This window comes from Coturnix japonica, chromosome 15, assembly GCF_001577835.2.
Source record: "Coturnix japonica isolate 7356 chromosome 15, Coturnix japonica 2.1, whole genome shotgun sequence".
Taxonomy (NCBI): domain Eukaryota; kingdom Metazoa; phylum Chordata; class Aves; order Galliformes; family Phasianidae; genus Coturnix; species Coturnix japonica.
This window is the reverse complement of record NC_029530.1, coordinates 4,487,122-4,501,871: the sequence shown is the minus strand read 5'-3', so window position 1 is coordinate 4,501,871 and position 14,750 is coordinate 4,487,122. Positions and strand designations below refer to the sequence as shown.

The 14,750-nt window shown below is 55.4% G+C and overlaps 1 protein-coding gene across 2 annotated transcripts; it reads left to right on the top strand.

Moving 5' to 3' along the window:
• The first annotated feature begins 556 nt into the window (after positions 1–556).
• On the top strand, positions 557–13,305 carry HIP1R (huntingtin interacting protein 1 related). 2 transcript variants are annotated; one of them, XM_015877722.2, is made up of 32 exons: positions 558–731; positions 3,474–3,537; positions 3,663–3,805; positions 3,879–3,935; positions 4,186–4,266; positions 4,353–4,429; positions 4,537–4,598; positions 5,577–5,717; positions 5,875–5,932; positions 6,020–6,095; positions 6,214–6,351; positions 6,446–6,504; positions 6,570–6,642; positions 6,891–7,074; positions 7,182–7,270; positions 7,512–7,628; positions 7,740–7,841; positions 8,014–8,208; positions 8,285–8,432; positions 8,613–8,699; positions 8,953–9,060; positions 9,457–9,593; positions 9,987–10,097; positions 10,228–10,286; positions 10,468–10,498; positions 10,632–10,694; positions 11,158–11,258; positions 11,500–11,605; positions 11,731–11,854; positions 11,954–12,015; positions 12,161–12,364; positions 12,450–13,305. In XM_015877722.2, exons 1-32 carry the CDS (start codon positions 639–641, stop codon positions 12,495–12,497), a joined length of 3,198 nt encoding a protein of 1,065 aa, XP_015733208.1. In that variant the 5' UTR covers positions 558–638; the 3' UTR covers positions 12,498–13,305. The 2 variants fall into 2 exon arrangements, with proteins under 2 accessions (XP_015733207.1, XP_015733208.1); XM_015877721.2 differs by having other exon boundaries at positions 557–731; positions 12,161–13,305.
• The last annotated feature ends 1,445 nt before the right edge of the window (positions 13,306–14,750 follow it).

Below are 14,750 nucleotides of genomic sequence, written 5' to 3'. Positions count from 1 at the left end.
TGGCTCCGGAGGTGGCCAAAGGGCACAGAGATCAAGTGAGACAAACAGGGAAGGTTTTCACTCTATAGCACGCGTTATATCCCTGAGGTCACTGACTGCTCGGTGCTTTGTTCACCTTCTCTCTCTGCTTTTTGGTCAGTCTGCAGAGCTCCTGGCTCTGCTCAGAGCTGCTCGGGGCACGTGGGGGCTTTGAAGGTGGAAGGAGCGGATCACAGAATGACAGAATGACAGAATGACCCGGGTTGGAAGGGACCTCAAGGATCATGTAGTTCCAACCCAATCTCTGGGGTTAATTTACTCTGTCATTAAGTGACTTACAACCCACGTGTGCGTGGAGCTGGGCCGGCTGATTTCTGGAAGCATTACAACCCCCCCCCAGGGAATCACTCCGCTATTGTGCCCTTCCTCCGGAGTTATTATTGAACAAAACAAAGCTGCCGTTCATCTCACCGCGGTGAGGGGGTGGCTGAGCCGAGGGAAGGCGGATCGGAGCGGGCAGCGTCCCCCGGTACCGCGGGGATGGAGCCTGCAGGGGGCGGGCGCTGCCGGCAGGGGGCGCTGCGGAGCGCGGCCGGGAGGAGCCGCGGGCGGCGCCGTGTCGGTGTGTGCCCGGTGTGCGCGGTGCGAGCTGCGCAGCCATGAACAGCATCAAGAGCGTCCCCGCACGGGTCCTGAGCCGGCGGGCCGGGCACAGCCTGGAGGCGGAGAGGGAGCAGTTCGATAAGAACCAGGTGAGGGGGTTGGTGGGGCAGCCCACGGGGCCCGGTGGTGGATGGTACTCGGCCCCGCTGCCCCACGGCGCTGCCCATCCGTCCCCGTCCCGTCGGTTGCCGCATCCGAGCGGCCGGTGACCGGTCGGGGCAGCGAGAGGCCGCGGTGCCGGGTGGGAAGCGGCGATGTTGGGTTCGGGGAGCAGCAGCTGCACGAATAAACCGGCCATTCCGGTTCCTACGGGACGCGGCTCCTCCAGCCGCCCCGTCCCGTCCCTCCGGGCAGCGCCAGGAAGTAACCGCGGTGCGGGGAGGCCCCTCTGTCCGTCCGTCCGTCCGTCCGTCCTGGCTTTACTTCTCCCGAAGCAGCAGAGCCGCGTTATGGGGCCACGGTGTCCTAAAAGAGCTCCGTGCTAAGCGGAACCTTCCCAGCGCTGCCGTGTGGTATCGCTGCCCCGCACTGAGCCGGTGTTTGCAGTATAGAGTGAGCTTTGATCTGAACCATTCGATGGCTGTGATGTGATTTGCCTCCAAATGCTTTTTGGGGTCACATTGCGGTGTCAGCATCTGCCCTGCAGGTGAGGAGGCCCCGCTGTGCTCTGCAGTGTCATTAGAGGCAAAACTTGTGCTTTTGGTGCCCAACTTTTGCTTTTCTTGGCTACTTCTACCAGAAGGGTTGGGGTTGTGTCTGCTGGAGCGTTCAGACCCAACGTGCTCAGCATCCTCCAGGCATACAGCACACATGGATGCTGAGCGGTGCACTTGTGGTCCAGCTGTGGAGTCCTCAGATCAAAAGAGACCCAGATTTGCTGTTGTGCATTTGGAGCAGGGCCCCAAAACTGATCCCAGGGCTGGAGCACCTCCTGGGGCCGGGGGGAGCCGTGGGCGGAGAGGATGGTGCTGTAATTAAAGCAGCCTGGAAAGGAGGGGTGGATGTAACCCGCACTCCTTCCTTTGGACGCTTTGATCCAGGTTTCGTCACCGGCTCGGTACGCTGGGGCTGTGAGTAAGGTGCTCAGGGCTGCACCCGTGGTGGTTTTGTAACCCGCAGGTTTCGGGGTCTGACCTGCAGCCATCAGCACTGGGGTGGTGCTGGGGAAACCATCTGCAGCTGCGTGAAGGTTTCGGCCTGGTTGGTGGTGCTCAACACCTGGATGTCCCCATCTCTGACCTGTTTTTGGGGGGATCCTCTTGCCTTGGGGTTTGGATGCTGGCATTGGTTTGGTGCCACCCAGATCAGTGGGACTCATGTTGGATATGACACCTCCCACTGTGGATGTGAAGTGGCTCAGATCAAACCTCAGCACTGAATCACCCCCTAGGAAGGCACCCTCTGGAGCTTCTGGGCTGTGTTTTGGCTGGGCAGGTTCACGGGCAATAAACACAATGAAATCCCAATGGGGATCGTAGGTTTTGGGGCAGGTCCCAGTCTGTGGTGCTGAGCAGTGAGGATGTGGGATGGGGTTTGCTCTGCCCCGGCCCCATGGGGCTCCCACTGGTGATTTGGGATGAATTCTCTGTTGCTGCCGTGCCCAGCAGATGGCTCAGCCCTGCTGCCCCTCGTGCCAGTGCCTTTTTCCAGGCACTTCAGTCTCATTAACCTTCAAGTTAAGAGGATTACGCCAAGTCAATGGGGCTTAACTCCACTGCTGCTATACTGACCCACATGGCAGGGTAACGCCAGGGCTTCCCCCAGTGCATGAGAAGCAAAATCACCACCTGCTGCCACAGGGGATGCAGTGCCATGTGGGGCACCACCACCTCCATTTAACTCCTTGTGCTGGGAAGCAGTGACATGAACTGAGCCTGTATCCGAGTCCTGGGGCTGCTCACCCCAAAACGCTGCTGGGGACGAAGATCCACATGTTGGACCAGCTCTATATGGCAGGTTCCTGCTCCTGGCTGGCACTCAGTGGCGCTGTGCTGCTTTGGGTTCCTCCTGCCCTATTGACACAAAGCCGGTGCCCTGTGTGCTGCTCGTAGCTCAGGCTCCATGAGGTTTTACAGCCTGTGTGCAGGGAGGGACTGTGTTTTTCTTCCGGCACGAGCACCGGCAGCCTGGCTGCTTCCTGCCCTTCTGGCCCAATGCTTTTTGCTGCACAAAGGGCTCACAGCTGTGGGCACAGCCCCAGCGCTTGTGCAAAGGTGAAGAAGTGAAGGGAGGTCCTCGTGGTCTCAGCAGCTCAGATTTAGAGCTGGGAGTAGCAGCCAGGCCCTATTTTTGGTATAAAAACCTTCATTTTAGGGTGCAATTCAGTACATCAGTATACAGGTAATCCTCTTGATAAAGGCACTCCCCTGTGAACCGCTCTGCTCTGGGTTGTGGCATCGCAGCTGCTGCTCCCTCTGGGGGGCTGTTTTCCCTTCCCATTTCTCTGTTCTCACGCAGGGACGCCTTCAAAGCTGTGTAAAAACACCCCAGTTCAAAGGCTCCTTGTGATTGCACAAACAGCCCAGGAATGTGGCATCGCACTGTGCGTTGCCGCCGGCAGGGCACATTGCTGAGCTCAGGCTGCAAAGTGCCACTTGTTCAATGGGACAGAGGGGACATCCAGGGCTCTGAGGGCAGCCCGGCCCCGGCTGCTTTGTTCTGCATCAAAAAGCCTAATTCTGCAGTCCCAAACATTTGCCAAATGGAAAATGCAGAACGTTTTCCAAAAGCCCCCCAGCACTCGGGTTGCTCCCAGCTGGCAGTGCTGGGATGGAGGGGAGGAGGGTCCCAGGGGTCACAGTGCTGCTGACACCACTGTCCTCCTCCCGCAGGCCATCAGCATCAGCAAAGCCATCAACACGCAGGAGGCTCCAGTGAAGGAGAAACATGCACGCCGTATCCTTTCCCTCAGCCATTCAGGTGGTGCAGGAGATCCATCCTCACCTACAGGGGAGATCTGAGGACTGCAGGGCTGGGGATGGATGGGTTTCTCCATGGGGTTGGCCTTGACTGATTTAAAGGGATCATTCTGGGGACGCACCATGAGAAGGGTGCCTTCACCTTCTGGTCCTACGCCATCGGGCTGCCCCTGCCCAGCAGCTCCATCCTCAGCTGGAAGTTCTGCCATGTCCTGCACAAAGTCCTGCGTGACGGACACCCCAACGTGAGTGTTCCCTCCCAGGTGCCGTGTCCCTTCTATAAGGGTCTGGGTCCTCATTGCTCTGTTGTGCCCCCAGGTCCTGCAGGACTGCCAGCGCTACCGCAGCAACATCCGTGAGGTGGGAGACCTGTGGGTAAGCAGATGGGAGGAGCAGAGGTTGGTGCCGTGCTAAAGGTAGGGCTTCCCTGGGTGAAGGGCTGAGCCCTAAGCATCATATGCATGGGGGAAGCGTGCCACCACCTGGAATAACCCACAAGAAGAGGCAGTGGGAGAGGAGAGAGCTGCGGGGCTGGTGCAGGTTGACCAGCACCCATGGGATGGATGCAGCTGCTGCTTGCCATCACTCCGGGTTCAACTTATTTCCTCCATGTCTCCTCCTGCAGGGCCACTTGCACGACCGCTATGGGCAGCTGGTGAGCATCTACACACGGCTGCTGCTCACCAAGATCTCCTTCCATGCCAAGGTGAGACCCCACGCTGCATCTGCACCACTGGGAGCTGTTGCAGGAGCAATTAGCGGCAGCCGCTGTTCTGTTTCCCTTTGGCACAGCACCCCGAGTTCCCCGCAGGCCTCGAGGTCTCAGATGAGGTCCTAGAGAAGACAGCAGGCACGGATGTGAATAACATGTGAGTGTCCTTGTGGGGTGGGGTCTCTGCGTGGGGAAAAGTACCCAAGAACAGCAGAGTCCCACAGGATGTGTGCTCAGCACAGTGATGATGTTGCTTTTTGGCAGCTTCCAGCTGACGGTGGAGCTCTTTGACTACCTGGACTGTGAGCTGAAGCTGTCGGAGTCAGGTGAGGAGTGGCAGCAGCTCCTTCCCAGCTGCCTCAGGGCTCTTGAGCAATAGTTTCACTCTTTGGTCAGGAGCAGAGTTTATCTGCATCCTTCCTCCTCCTTCTCAGTTAAGGCATGGAGATTTTTGCTCTGTAGAAGTGGTTTTAGGGAAATATTTAAGTGTGGCTATTTTTAGAGCACCTGAGCCGTGCAGGGCGTGTGATGCTGCTCTGAAATGCCTTTTCATTCCTTTTCAGTGCATTACCCAAATCTTTTCCGCCCACCGGAGGAGAGGATGGGGGCTGTGCTGCTGTATAAATATTCATTGCCCCATGTTGAAATAGCTCTGGCAGCAGCCCCTGCCCGTGTTTGCTTCTCTTGCCTCATTCTCCAGGAATTTTTCAATGGCTTCAAAATGTGCCATTCCTTCCCCTCTGCCGCAGAGCTGCCCAGGGGAGCGAGGTGTGTGGGAGGGGCCATGTCCCAGCTTTGTTAGCCACCCACCCGTGTCTCCTCCTGACCCAGTTGTACAGGGAACCGATATTCAGAAGTACTTGAAAGCTGAGCAGGGAAGGAGTCAGCCGATGCGCTGGCTGGATGTCTGCCCAGGGAAGGGATCTGTTTCTGCGCTGGGGCAGGTGAGGTTGGGGTGATCCTGTCCCAGCTCTTTGCAGGATTAAATAGACCAGAGCAAAACCTGTTGCTTTTCCCACTTGCATCGTGTGCTGGCAGCTACTGCTAGCAGCCGTGCTGCCCACACATCATTCCAGGTTACTCTCCTCCTGTTTCGGCCCCTCATGCGTGGCGTCCTTCTTTGCAATGCCACCAATGTCCCTTTGGGTGTTTTTCTTGCACAGAGTGGGGTTGTTCCCAGCTCAGTAGGACGGGGCGGTGTTTGGCAAAGCCACGTCTGTCCTGGTTAATGATCAAGCCAGTCTGACTGTGGTCGGACGGCTCTGCAAACACGTTGCTGGCACTCACTGCTCTTTCCTCTCCAGTTTTCCGGCAGCTCAACACCTCCATGGCAGTGTCACAGATGTCAGCGGTGCAGTGCCGCCTGGCACCGCTCATCCAGGTCATCCAGGACTGCAGCCACCTCTACCACTACGCCGTCAAGCTCATGTTCAAGCTTCACTCCTGTGAGTCCCCAGTCACTGCATTTCCACCACGGTCACATGGGGATGCTGTGCTCCCAGCCCAGTCTGGGCTTGAAGCTGGAGGGTTGTGGGTGTGTGGGGATAAATCTGGGGCTGAGTTTGCAGCCTGGATCCATCCTTGCTGTCCCCATTGCCCCAGGTCTGCCAGCCGACACGCTGCAGGGCCACCGAGACCGCTTCCACGAGCAGTTCCGCAGGTACTCAGGGCTGATGCAGGGCAGGTGGATCCTCTCCATCTCCTCTGCCTCCTCTTTGAGCCATTTTTCTTTTCTCCTCCTCTCCAGCCTCAAAAACTTCTTTAAGAAGGCCTCTGACATGCTGTATTTCAAGCGGCTCATTCAGATCCCCCGACTGCCCGAGGTGTGCGATGCTTTGACAGCCCATGTCTTTAGGATGCTCACAGTCAGGAGGGTCTGGAGGTGCTGCAGAGGGGCTCAAAGCCCATAGGGATGTCACCATGATGCTCCTGTCCCCACAGAGCCCCCCAAACTTCTTGCGGGCTTCAGCACTAGCAGAGCACGTGAAGCCGGTGGTTGTCATTCCTGAGGAGGCCCCTGAGGATGAGGAGCCAGAAAACCTTATTGAGATCAGCACAACCTCCACCACAGAGCCACAGGTGGGGGAGGATACAGGGACGGGATGGGGACATGGTGGGGAGGAAACCTGCAGTGGGAGCAAGGACTCATCCTGGCACCTTTCATCCTCCCCAGGTCACTTCAGATATCTTTGAGCAAACCTTTGGGCCGCCCAACGGCATTCGGGATGACAGGTAAAGGGGGGGATGGTGGAGGGGGAAGGGATGGGCACAGCACGGTGCCAGCCTGCTGTCTGCAGGGATGCTCAGATCGAGAGCCTGAAGAGGGAGGTGGACACGCTCCGCGCTGAGATGGAGAAGATCAAGCTGGAGGTAAGGCCAGGCACTGTGCTGTAGAGCTGTTTGGTGGAAATCCTAATGGGACACTATGGGATTGGGGCCTGCAGCCCTGGTACACCATTTTGGGCCCTCTCCTATTGCCAGCACACAGCTTTTGAGGAAGGATGGGGACACATGAGACTCATCCCTTGGGGATCCAGCTGCCAAGGGGGGGCCTTAGGGGCTTCTCGCAGCTGCTGTGCCCAGATCACAGCCTGGGGGGTGCTGGGGGTTGTCCACAGGCACAGCGCTACATCACACAGCTCAAGGCACAGGTGAACAGCCTGGAGGGAGAAGTGGAGGAGCAGCGCAAGCAGAAGCAGAAGGCACTGGTGGACAACGAGCAGCTCCGGGATGAGCTGGAGAGGCTGCAACAAGCAAGGCAGGACAGCGAGCGGTCCCTGCGGCTCTGCGCTGAGGCAGAAAGTACGTGCTTGGTGCATCGGCCGCAGTAAAGCCTGATGGCCATGTGGAAGCCCAATGGCTTTGGGAAGGCCCTGCGTTGGGCACTGATGTGTTCTCATCCTGTCCAGAGAAAGCTAATGCCACTGAGATCCGTTACACGAAGCTGAAGGAGAAGCACAGCGAGCTCATCAACACTCATGCTGAGCTCCTGAGGAAGGTAACACTTCATAGGGCACAGGTGATCCCTTCATCCCCCCTGTCACCATGTCTAGCCTTGCATTGATCCAACCTCCTGCACCCAGAGCCCCTCAGCATCCCTCACACTGATGTCTGTCAGTATTTTGGGTGCATCTCCAACTCCACCCCATCCAGAATCTGGGCAAGAGGAGGGTGGGTGGGATGCCATTGTGTTGGGGTCACCTCTCTGCCATCCTGCTGAGCCCCATGTCCTTGTGCAGAACGCCGACACGGCCAAGCAGCTGACGGTGACACAGCAGAGCCAGGAGGAGGTGGCACGTGTCAAGGAGCAGCTGGCGTTTCAGGTCGAGCAGGTCAAGCGGGAAGCGGAGCTGAAGGTGAGCCCACAGGTGGTGGGTGGTGGTGGTCCCAACTGTGAGACCCCCAGCCCTCTGCAAACTGCGTCTGGGTTCACTCCTGCTGAGCCTGGGGCGGTTGATGGGTTGCAGCTGGAGGACCAGAGCATGCAGATGGAGCAGCTGCGGCAGGAGCTGGAGGCACGGCGGGATGAGTTGGACCAGGCCCAGCGCTCACTCGGCCACGCCAAGCAGGTACCTGCTGCAGCTGCGGGCACAAACCCACTGAGCCCAGTGCTGAGCTGCTGGGGTCCCTGCAGGAGGGTGCAGCCCATGGGTGTCAGTAGCTGAGTGTGTTCTCAGCTCGCTCTGTGTAACCATGGGGTGCTGGTTGGTGGGTGATGGGGGTTCCTGACCCTGTTGGCAGGCAGGCACGGAGCTCAGCGCCCAACTGGAGACCCTGCAGGCTGAGAAGGAGCAGCTGAGGCGGTCGGTGAGCGAGAAGGAGTGTGAGCTGCTTTCAGTGCACAGCCTTGTCCAGGAGAAGGAGCTGCAGCTGAGCCAGGAGGCTGACAAGGCCTCCAGGGAGATCTGCGAGCTGCAGGGCAGGCTGCTGGAGAAGGTACAGGGCTGTGTCCCTTGCTTGTGTTTAGAGGGGATGCTGAGCACTCCTGCACGCCTCCTTTTCCTTCCCGCAGTGCAATCAGGAGCAGAGCCTGCAGCAGAAGCTGCTGGATGAGCAGTTCAGCATCCTGCAGGAGACGGTACGTGAGGCTGAGGGCATCCTCCGTGACGCCATGGCCAAGCTGGATGACCCACTGCACGTCCGCTGCACCAGCTCCCCTGGTATGTCCTGCAGCCCCTCTGCTCCCACCAACAGTAAACTCTGGACTCAGCATCGTTTTGCTGTAACAATACCAATTTTGATGTTGATCTGTGGCTGGGCCTCGAGGACTAGATGGCCTTTAAAGGGTCCCTTCCAACCCAAACCATTCTATGAGCCTAACAAAGATAAATGTGTTGCAGATTACCTGCTCAGCCGGGCAGAGGCAGCGCTGGAGTCCACAGCCACCCTGGAGAGCGGGCACGCGCAGTACGTGGCCTCCATTGCAGGTACCTGGGGCTTGGGACTGGCAGCATTGCTGGAATCTTGCTGTCATTATCATGTATCAGCAGCCCTCAGAGGTTCTGGGGTTGTGTAGTGCCCAGGGGGGTGGGAGGACACGGACCGGTGTTAGTGTGTCCCCACGAGCTCATTCATGGAGCCACCCACAAGCTGAGGAGGGGTCACTTAACAAGCTGTTGGGTGTCTTTGTGGGGTGGCATTGCCCTGGGCTGTCTGTGCCTGACTGCATCCCCCTGGCAGATGCTGCAGCACTGGTGGGTGCCCTGGCCCTCTTTGCTCACCTGACGGCTGACACCATCGTCAACGGCAGTGCCACATCCCACCTGGCTCCCACCGACCACGCTGACCGTGAGTGAGCACAGCGGGCGCTGGAGGGAGTTGTGTTCAGCTTTGGGGCTGGATACTGGCCAGACCTTCTATTGGGTCCCCAAGCTCCATTCTGTGTGGTAGTACTTCCTGGGCTAAAAGTGTTTATTTGCTTCTTGGGCACCACTTGGTTTTCCTCTGCGAGACATGTCCCATCTCTGGGGGCATTCAAGGCCAGGTTGGATGGAGTCCTGGGCAGCTTGATCTGATGGGGTACAACCAGCCCACAGCAAGGGTTAGAGCTTGATGATCTTTAAGATCACCTCCAACTTACACCATTTAATGGTATGGTAGCTCCACAGCTGGGAGGAGGGTGACAGGGCTGGGACGTGGGACATCAGAGACATGGGGCCCATTTCTGACCTGTCCTCTCCCCAGGGCTGATGGAGACATGCCGGGACTGCGGGCAGCGCAGCCTGGACTATTTGGGCAAGCTGAAGGACAAGCAGACACTGGGACACGCTGAGCTGGGGGATGTGAGGAGGGCACTGCGGGGTGTCCTGGAGCTGGCCCAGGTGAGCAGATGGGGGCACAGTGCTCTGTGGGGCTGGTGGGATGGGTGGCTTCTTAGGGAAGAATCAAAGTAGGTGATTATGGCAGAAGGGTCCTTTCCAATAACATGTTGTGAGTTCAGATGCTGCCAGCTATCCCAAGCCCTGCCATGTTAGCTGTGACAGAACTACATCTGTTGTTGAGTTTTGGTTTGGGATGTTTTCTCCCTCTGAGGTTCCTGTGCTGTGTTTGCTGCCAGGTGGTGACACGTGCACCTCTGCCCTTGCTGTCTTGTAGCTGTATTTGTGTAGGGGGAAAAAACAGGTCAAATACCTTTTGGGGGTGTTTATTCATTATGAATACTTTCTTCTCTCCTCTGCTGAAAACCTCCTGGCTGCTGCTGCCTCCTCTGGCAGGAGCTGAGGCCGAAAAGCTTGGACATCAAGCAGGAGGAGCTTGGGGACATGGTTGAGAAGGAGATGGCTTCCACCTCTGCGGCAATTGAAGACGCTGTCAGACGAATAGAGGTGAGAACAGAGCCATGGAATGGGCCCTTAGGGCGGCAAACCTTTAATTTTCCCCCAGTTCCTTCAACCCTCCTGCAGCCCCACTCACTGCAGCGTGGTGACCCACCTGCTTTTTCCCCTGTCCCAACAGGACATGATGAGCCGGGCCAGGAATGAAAGCTCCGGCATCAAACTTGAAGTGAATGAGCGGTGAGTGCTGCGGGTTCCCATTTTGGGTGGCCCATCAGTCCTGCAGATGGGTGCTGCTCCAAAGCCCCACACACACTCTGGAGCTGCAGGCTGGGTGCTGGAGGACCCAACTAAGTCCAAACAGGGCCCTCTTGGGTGCTGTGGCAGGGAATGCTCAATGCTTTTTCTTATTTCCCTACAGGATTCTGAACTCCTGCACGGACTTAATGAAGGTCAGTGCTGCAAGAGCTGAGCTTCTTCTCAGGGGATCAGAAACCACACAGACATCACTTAAAACCACTAGCAAAATCAGACCTTCTGTATAAAATCCCATCCGCCCCCTAAACTTGTTCTTCCCCATTCCAGGCTATTAGGCTTCTTGTAATGACCTCAACGAACTTACAGAAGGAGATTGTGGAGAGCGGCCGGGTAAGTCCTCCCTTCCACTCATCTCTGTGCTCTTGATGTGAAATACAGAATTTTCTACAATTTGTAGGAGAAAAACAAACAAACAAAACACAGCTGAATTGTGCACTTTTTATACCCAGGCCAAATTTGGAGCACCAAGCTTGTAATGTTTGGGTTTAAGCAAGTCAGTGAGAGCATCCTGAAGGGCACAGAAGTGCTGCCAGTCCCTGGACTTATGGGTTTATATATAGTGTTCCGTATTGCTAGATGTGGTATTTTTAATTGATTTTTTTAATACGATGTATGGATTTTTATATAGTTCCATAGAAGCATAGAACTGTTTGAGTTGGAAAGGACCCACAAAGGTCACCTAGTCCAACTCCCCTGTAAAAAACAGGGACACCTACAGCTCGATTGTGGATTTATTATAAGCATACATAGTGGAAAGAAGTTAAAGTAGGCTGTAATATTCTCATAACAACAGGGGGCAGCAACAACTCAGGAGTTTTATGCCAAGAACTCCCGCTGGACAGAAGGGCTGATCTCTGCCTCCAAGGCCGTGGGCTGGGGAGCCACACAGCTCGTGTAGGTACCGCAGCACCGCATACACACAGAGCTGGGCTGGGGGTGGTTGGGGTCAGGGCACAACATCCCTGAGCTGTGAGAGTGGAAAGTGTGGGGTTCGTTTGGATGTTGATGTCTGAATGCCATCAGTTGATGATGACTCAAAGCCGATTCAGTCAGTGCTGATTTCTAAGGGCACGGTGGGATGCACGTACCCCACACTTGTAGTGCATCTCTAACGTGATCTCCCTTCCAACTGCAGGGAGTCCGCAGACAGAGTTGTCCTGCAGACAGGCAAATATGAAGAGCTGATCGTCTGCTCCCATGAAATTGCTGCCAGCACGGCCCAGCTGGTGGCTGCCTCCAAGGTGAGCTCCCTGCTTTTTACATCCACCTGGTGCGATGTGTCCCTGCTCTCAGCAGGGTTTGGCCGCTTTGTTGGCATCGGCCGTTCTCATTTGGGGACCTGCAGCCATCAGAGTGCTCGTTACAGGTGAAAGCAGAGAAGAGCAGCAGGAACTTGGGCAAGCTGCAGGAGTGCTCCCGCAACGTCAATGAGATGGCAGCCAATGTGGTGGCCTCCACCAGGTCAGGGCAGGAGCAGATTGAGGATAAAGGTGAGGTTTGGTAGAGCAGAAAGGAAAGGGTGAGGAGGAAAAACCAAAACCCTCTATTTCCATTGTGGCTTGGCAAACACTCCCTGCTTTTCTCCACAGACACCATGGACTTCTCGGGCATGTCCCTCATCAAGCTGAAGAAGGAGGAAATGGAGACACAGGTAAAGCCTCATAGAATCAGTAAGGTTGGAAGAGCTGTAAGATCACCGAGCCCAAATGCAGCCCACCCACCACCTCTCTCTGAGTGCCTCGTGTCCCTGAGGCAGACCAGGGATGTGAGGACCCAGGTGGGCTCTTGTGGTGCAGGTGAAGGTGCTGGAGCTGGAGAAGCGCCTTGAGGGTGAACGGGTGCGTCTGGGTGAGCTGAGGAAGCAGCACTACGCCTTGGCTGGGCCCTACAATGCAGAGGAGGATGGGGAGACACGGCCAGCACCAGCCCCCAGGAGAGGCATCCTCAAGAAGCCGGCCCTCGCCCAGAAACCCAGCCACCTTCCAGGGCCAGGAGAGGAGGTAGTAGGGGCAGCAGGATGGGAGCACGGTGCTGGGGACATGGCTGTGCCACAGGAGCTGTGAGCTGTGTCCCCTCTCGTTGCAGCCTGAGCGTGACACCAGCCTGCACCGGGCACACGCCGTCAACTTCTAGTGGGACGGACGGGGCCAGGCCTCCGCCATCAGAGCTCTTACATCTGTGTTTTAAACAGATCGCCTTGCTTCTGGCGTGCCTTCATGCGCGGGGTTCTCCTCCTCGCCCGGCCTGAGAAACTGGAATTATTTTTCTTTTTCTTTCAACCAAAAACTTGATTTTTGTTCTATTTTTTTCCCCCTCAGTCCCTGGCCATAGAGCAGTTGGGCTCCCAGCCCCGCAGCTCGCTTGGTTTAATTTAATTTGGGACCTATTTGGGTTGATTTATTTTGGGTTTTTTAACTCTCTCAGCACTAGAGGCCTCCAGTAAATGTAGCTGTACTGCACTGCTCGGACCCTTCTGAAGAACGCGAGTTGTTTTTGAAGTAGGAAACTGTTGGGCTTTTCTTGCACCTGTATTTTTTATTTAACTTCCCCTTCTTGGAGTGTTTTGACCTCGTTTTGGTGTGGGATCAGCTCTCAGCAAAGAGGGGAACGTCTCTTTAACTGGGCTTTCAGAAGGGAGAAAGCAGTTCCTGGCACACACTGGCAATAAGGATACAAGCATCTTTTTATTTCCTTTTCTATGTTTTATTACTACAGCAACAGCAGAGGAGCAGTTGCATTATGTTTTATATTTAAGATGATTAGCAGAATTAAATGTAAATGTGGCCTGCAGGAGCCCAGGGCCGTTAGATGTGGCGAATTCTGCAGCAATAAGGAAACTGATGTGAGGAGACAAGGGGGGGCAGAGGAAACACAGCTGGCTCATCTTCTCTTTGAACTGCTACTGGATGTAGATTATTAAAGCAGCAATATTTAAACTGTGTGCAGTGCTCTGTCAGCAGCATTGTTGGCACTAAGGGCGTGGGGCTTCAAGATGAAGGGCTACAGGAGAGCAGGGGGCTGGGGATGCTGCTGGGAGCCAAGGGTGAGTGGAGTTGTAGCATCACAGGGCTTTGAAAAGGCCTCTGAGAGCACCAAGTCCAAACCCCAGCCCATCCCCACACACTGACCCCCATCCCTCAGCACCCCTAGGGATGGTGACCCCACCACCTGGCAATACTAACAAATACATATCTGTATACAGAAGGTGAGCCAAACCTTCCCAGTTCTGCACCACAAACCTCAGTGCAGGGTTATGAGCAGCCATTGGGTGCCACACACACAGCAGCCCAGCACTGCGCTTGGTTTCGTTTCTGCAACCTGTTCTCTACCTACAAGGAAATGCTTCCTGCAGCAGTTTCTACTCTATTTATAGGTGGTGATAAAGGTGTGTTTGCTGAGAGGCTGATGTCATCCTGACTCTCTTGGCAGTACCTTTCATCAGGGAAATACTGATTAGCCAGGAATGCTAAGTTTAAACCTCAGGACCATCAGTCTAGCCCTAGCTCCACTTAGAGCTTAAAGAACTCTAAAGTTCTTTAACCAACACTGCTGGTTCACTCTGATTTACTGAAAGCAATACAGACTGCAGGTAAAGTAACCCACGCAGGCACATACAGCCTCACAATAATCATGAAGCCCAGCCCCACAGGTCACTTAAGGCATCGCCTATGTTCTAAAGTAATTTCCTGTCAAATTAAGCTCGCTGTTCAGTGCAAGAATTCCTCAATTCCTACATTTTTCGGAAAGCATTTGCTATTTGTAGCAGCCATTAAGAAAAACAACTGTGTGAACTGTATGCAAAGCTGCGTACTGACACTCCACCAGACATCCTGCTGTACAGGATCCAAGTCGTTAACGGCTTTTAAGAGCCATTATTGTAACTGTGGAATGAGGGAGATACTTAGAACTGTGCCACCTGGAGACCTGCAGTGAAGACAGTGGAAAATCCCCAAAAGAAAGATGTGAAATATTACATTTCCTACCTTCTGCCGAGGTTGGTTCTGTACATGTTTTGCCTGAAGCAGTTCTCCAGCAGCCTCATCCCAGAGCCTTCCTCCCTCCCCGAGCAACGCTGGGGCTGCAGCCAACCCTTCATAACCACAAATTGCTTTGGACACGAACACGTAGAGCAGCTCGAGTTCAGTGCTGCAGAGAGCGAAGTTTACAAAACACCCACCCTAATCACAGGCAAAGAAAAGGGGCAATGAAATTAAGCACACCAATAGGAAGCACTGCTCTAGGAAGCCAGGCGAAAGGCGGCTTTGTGAAAACATGTAAACAGAGAGAAAGGGGCAAACCTGTGAAAGTCAGGGTTGATTAATAGACAGCAAGGGATTGCAAGTGCTATGGAAGGGTGTGGGTGGGCTTGCACAGCATCCAAATCCA

What these genes read in the sequence shown, in the direction of transcription:
- HIP1R (XM_015877721.2), top strand. Translation starts at nt 639, where the DNA reads ATGAACAGCATCAAGAGCGTCCCCGCACGGGTCCTGAGCCGGCGGGCC. An exon ending in AGGGCAGGCTGCTGGAGAAG is followed by an intron (nt 8,209 to 8,284) that starts GTACAGGGCTGT and finishes TCCTTCCCGCAG; the next exon opens with TGCAATCAGGAGCAGAGCCT. An exon ending in ACGCTGTCAGACGAATAGAG is followed by an intron (nt 10,098 to 10,227) that starts GTGAGAACAGAG and finishes CTGTCCCAACAG; the next exon opens with GACATGATGAGCCGGGCCAG.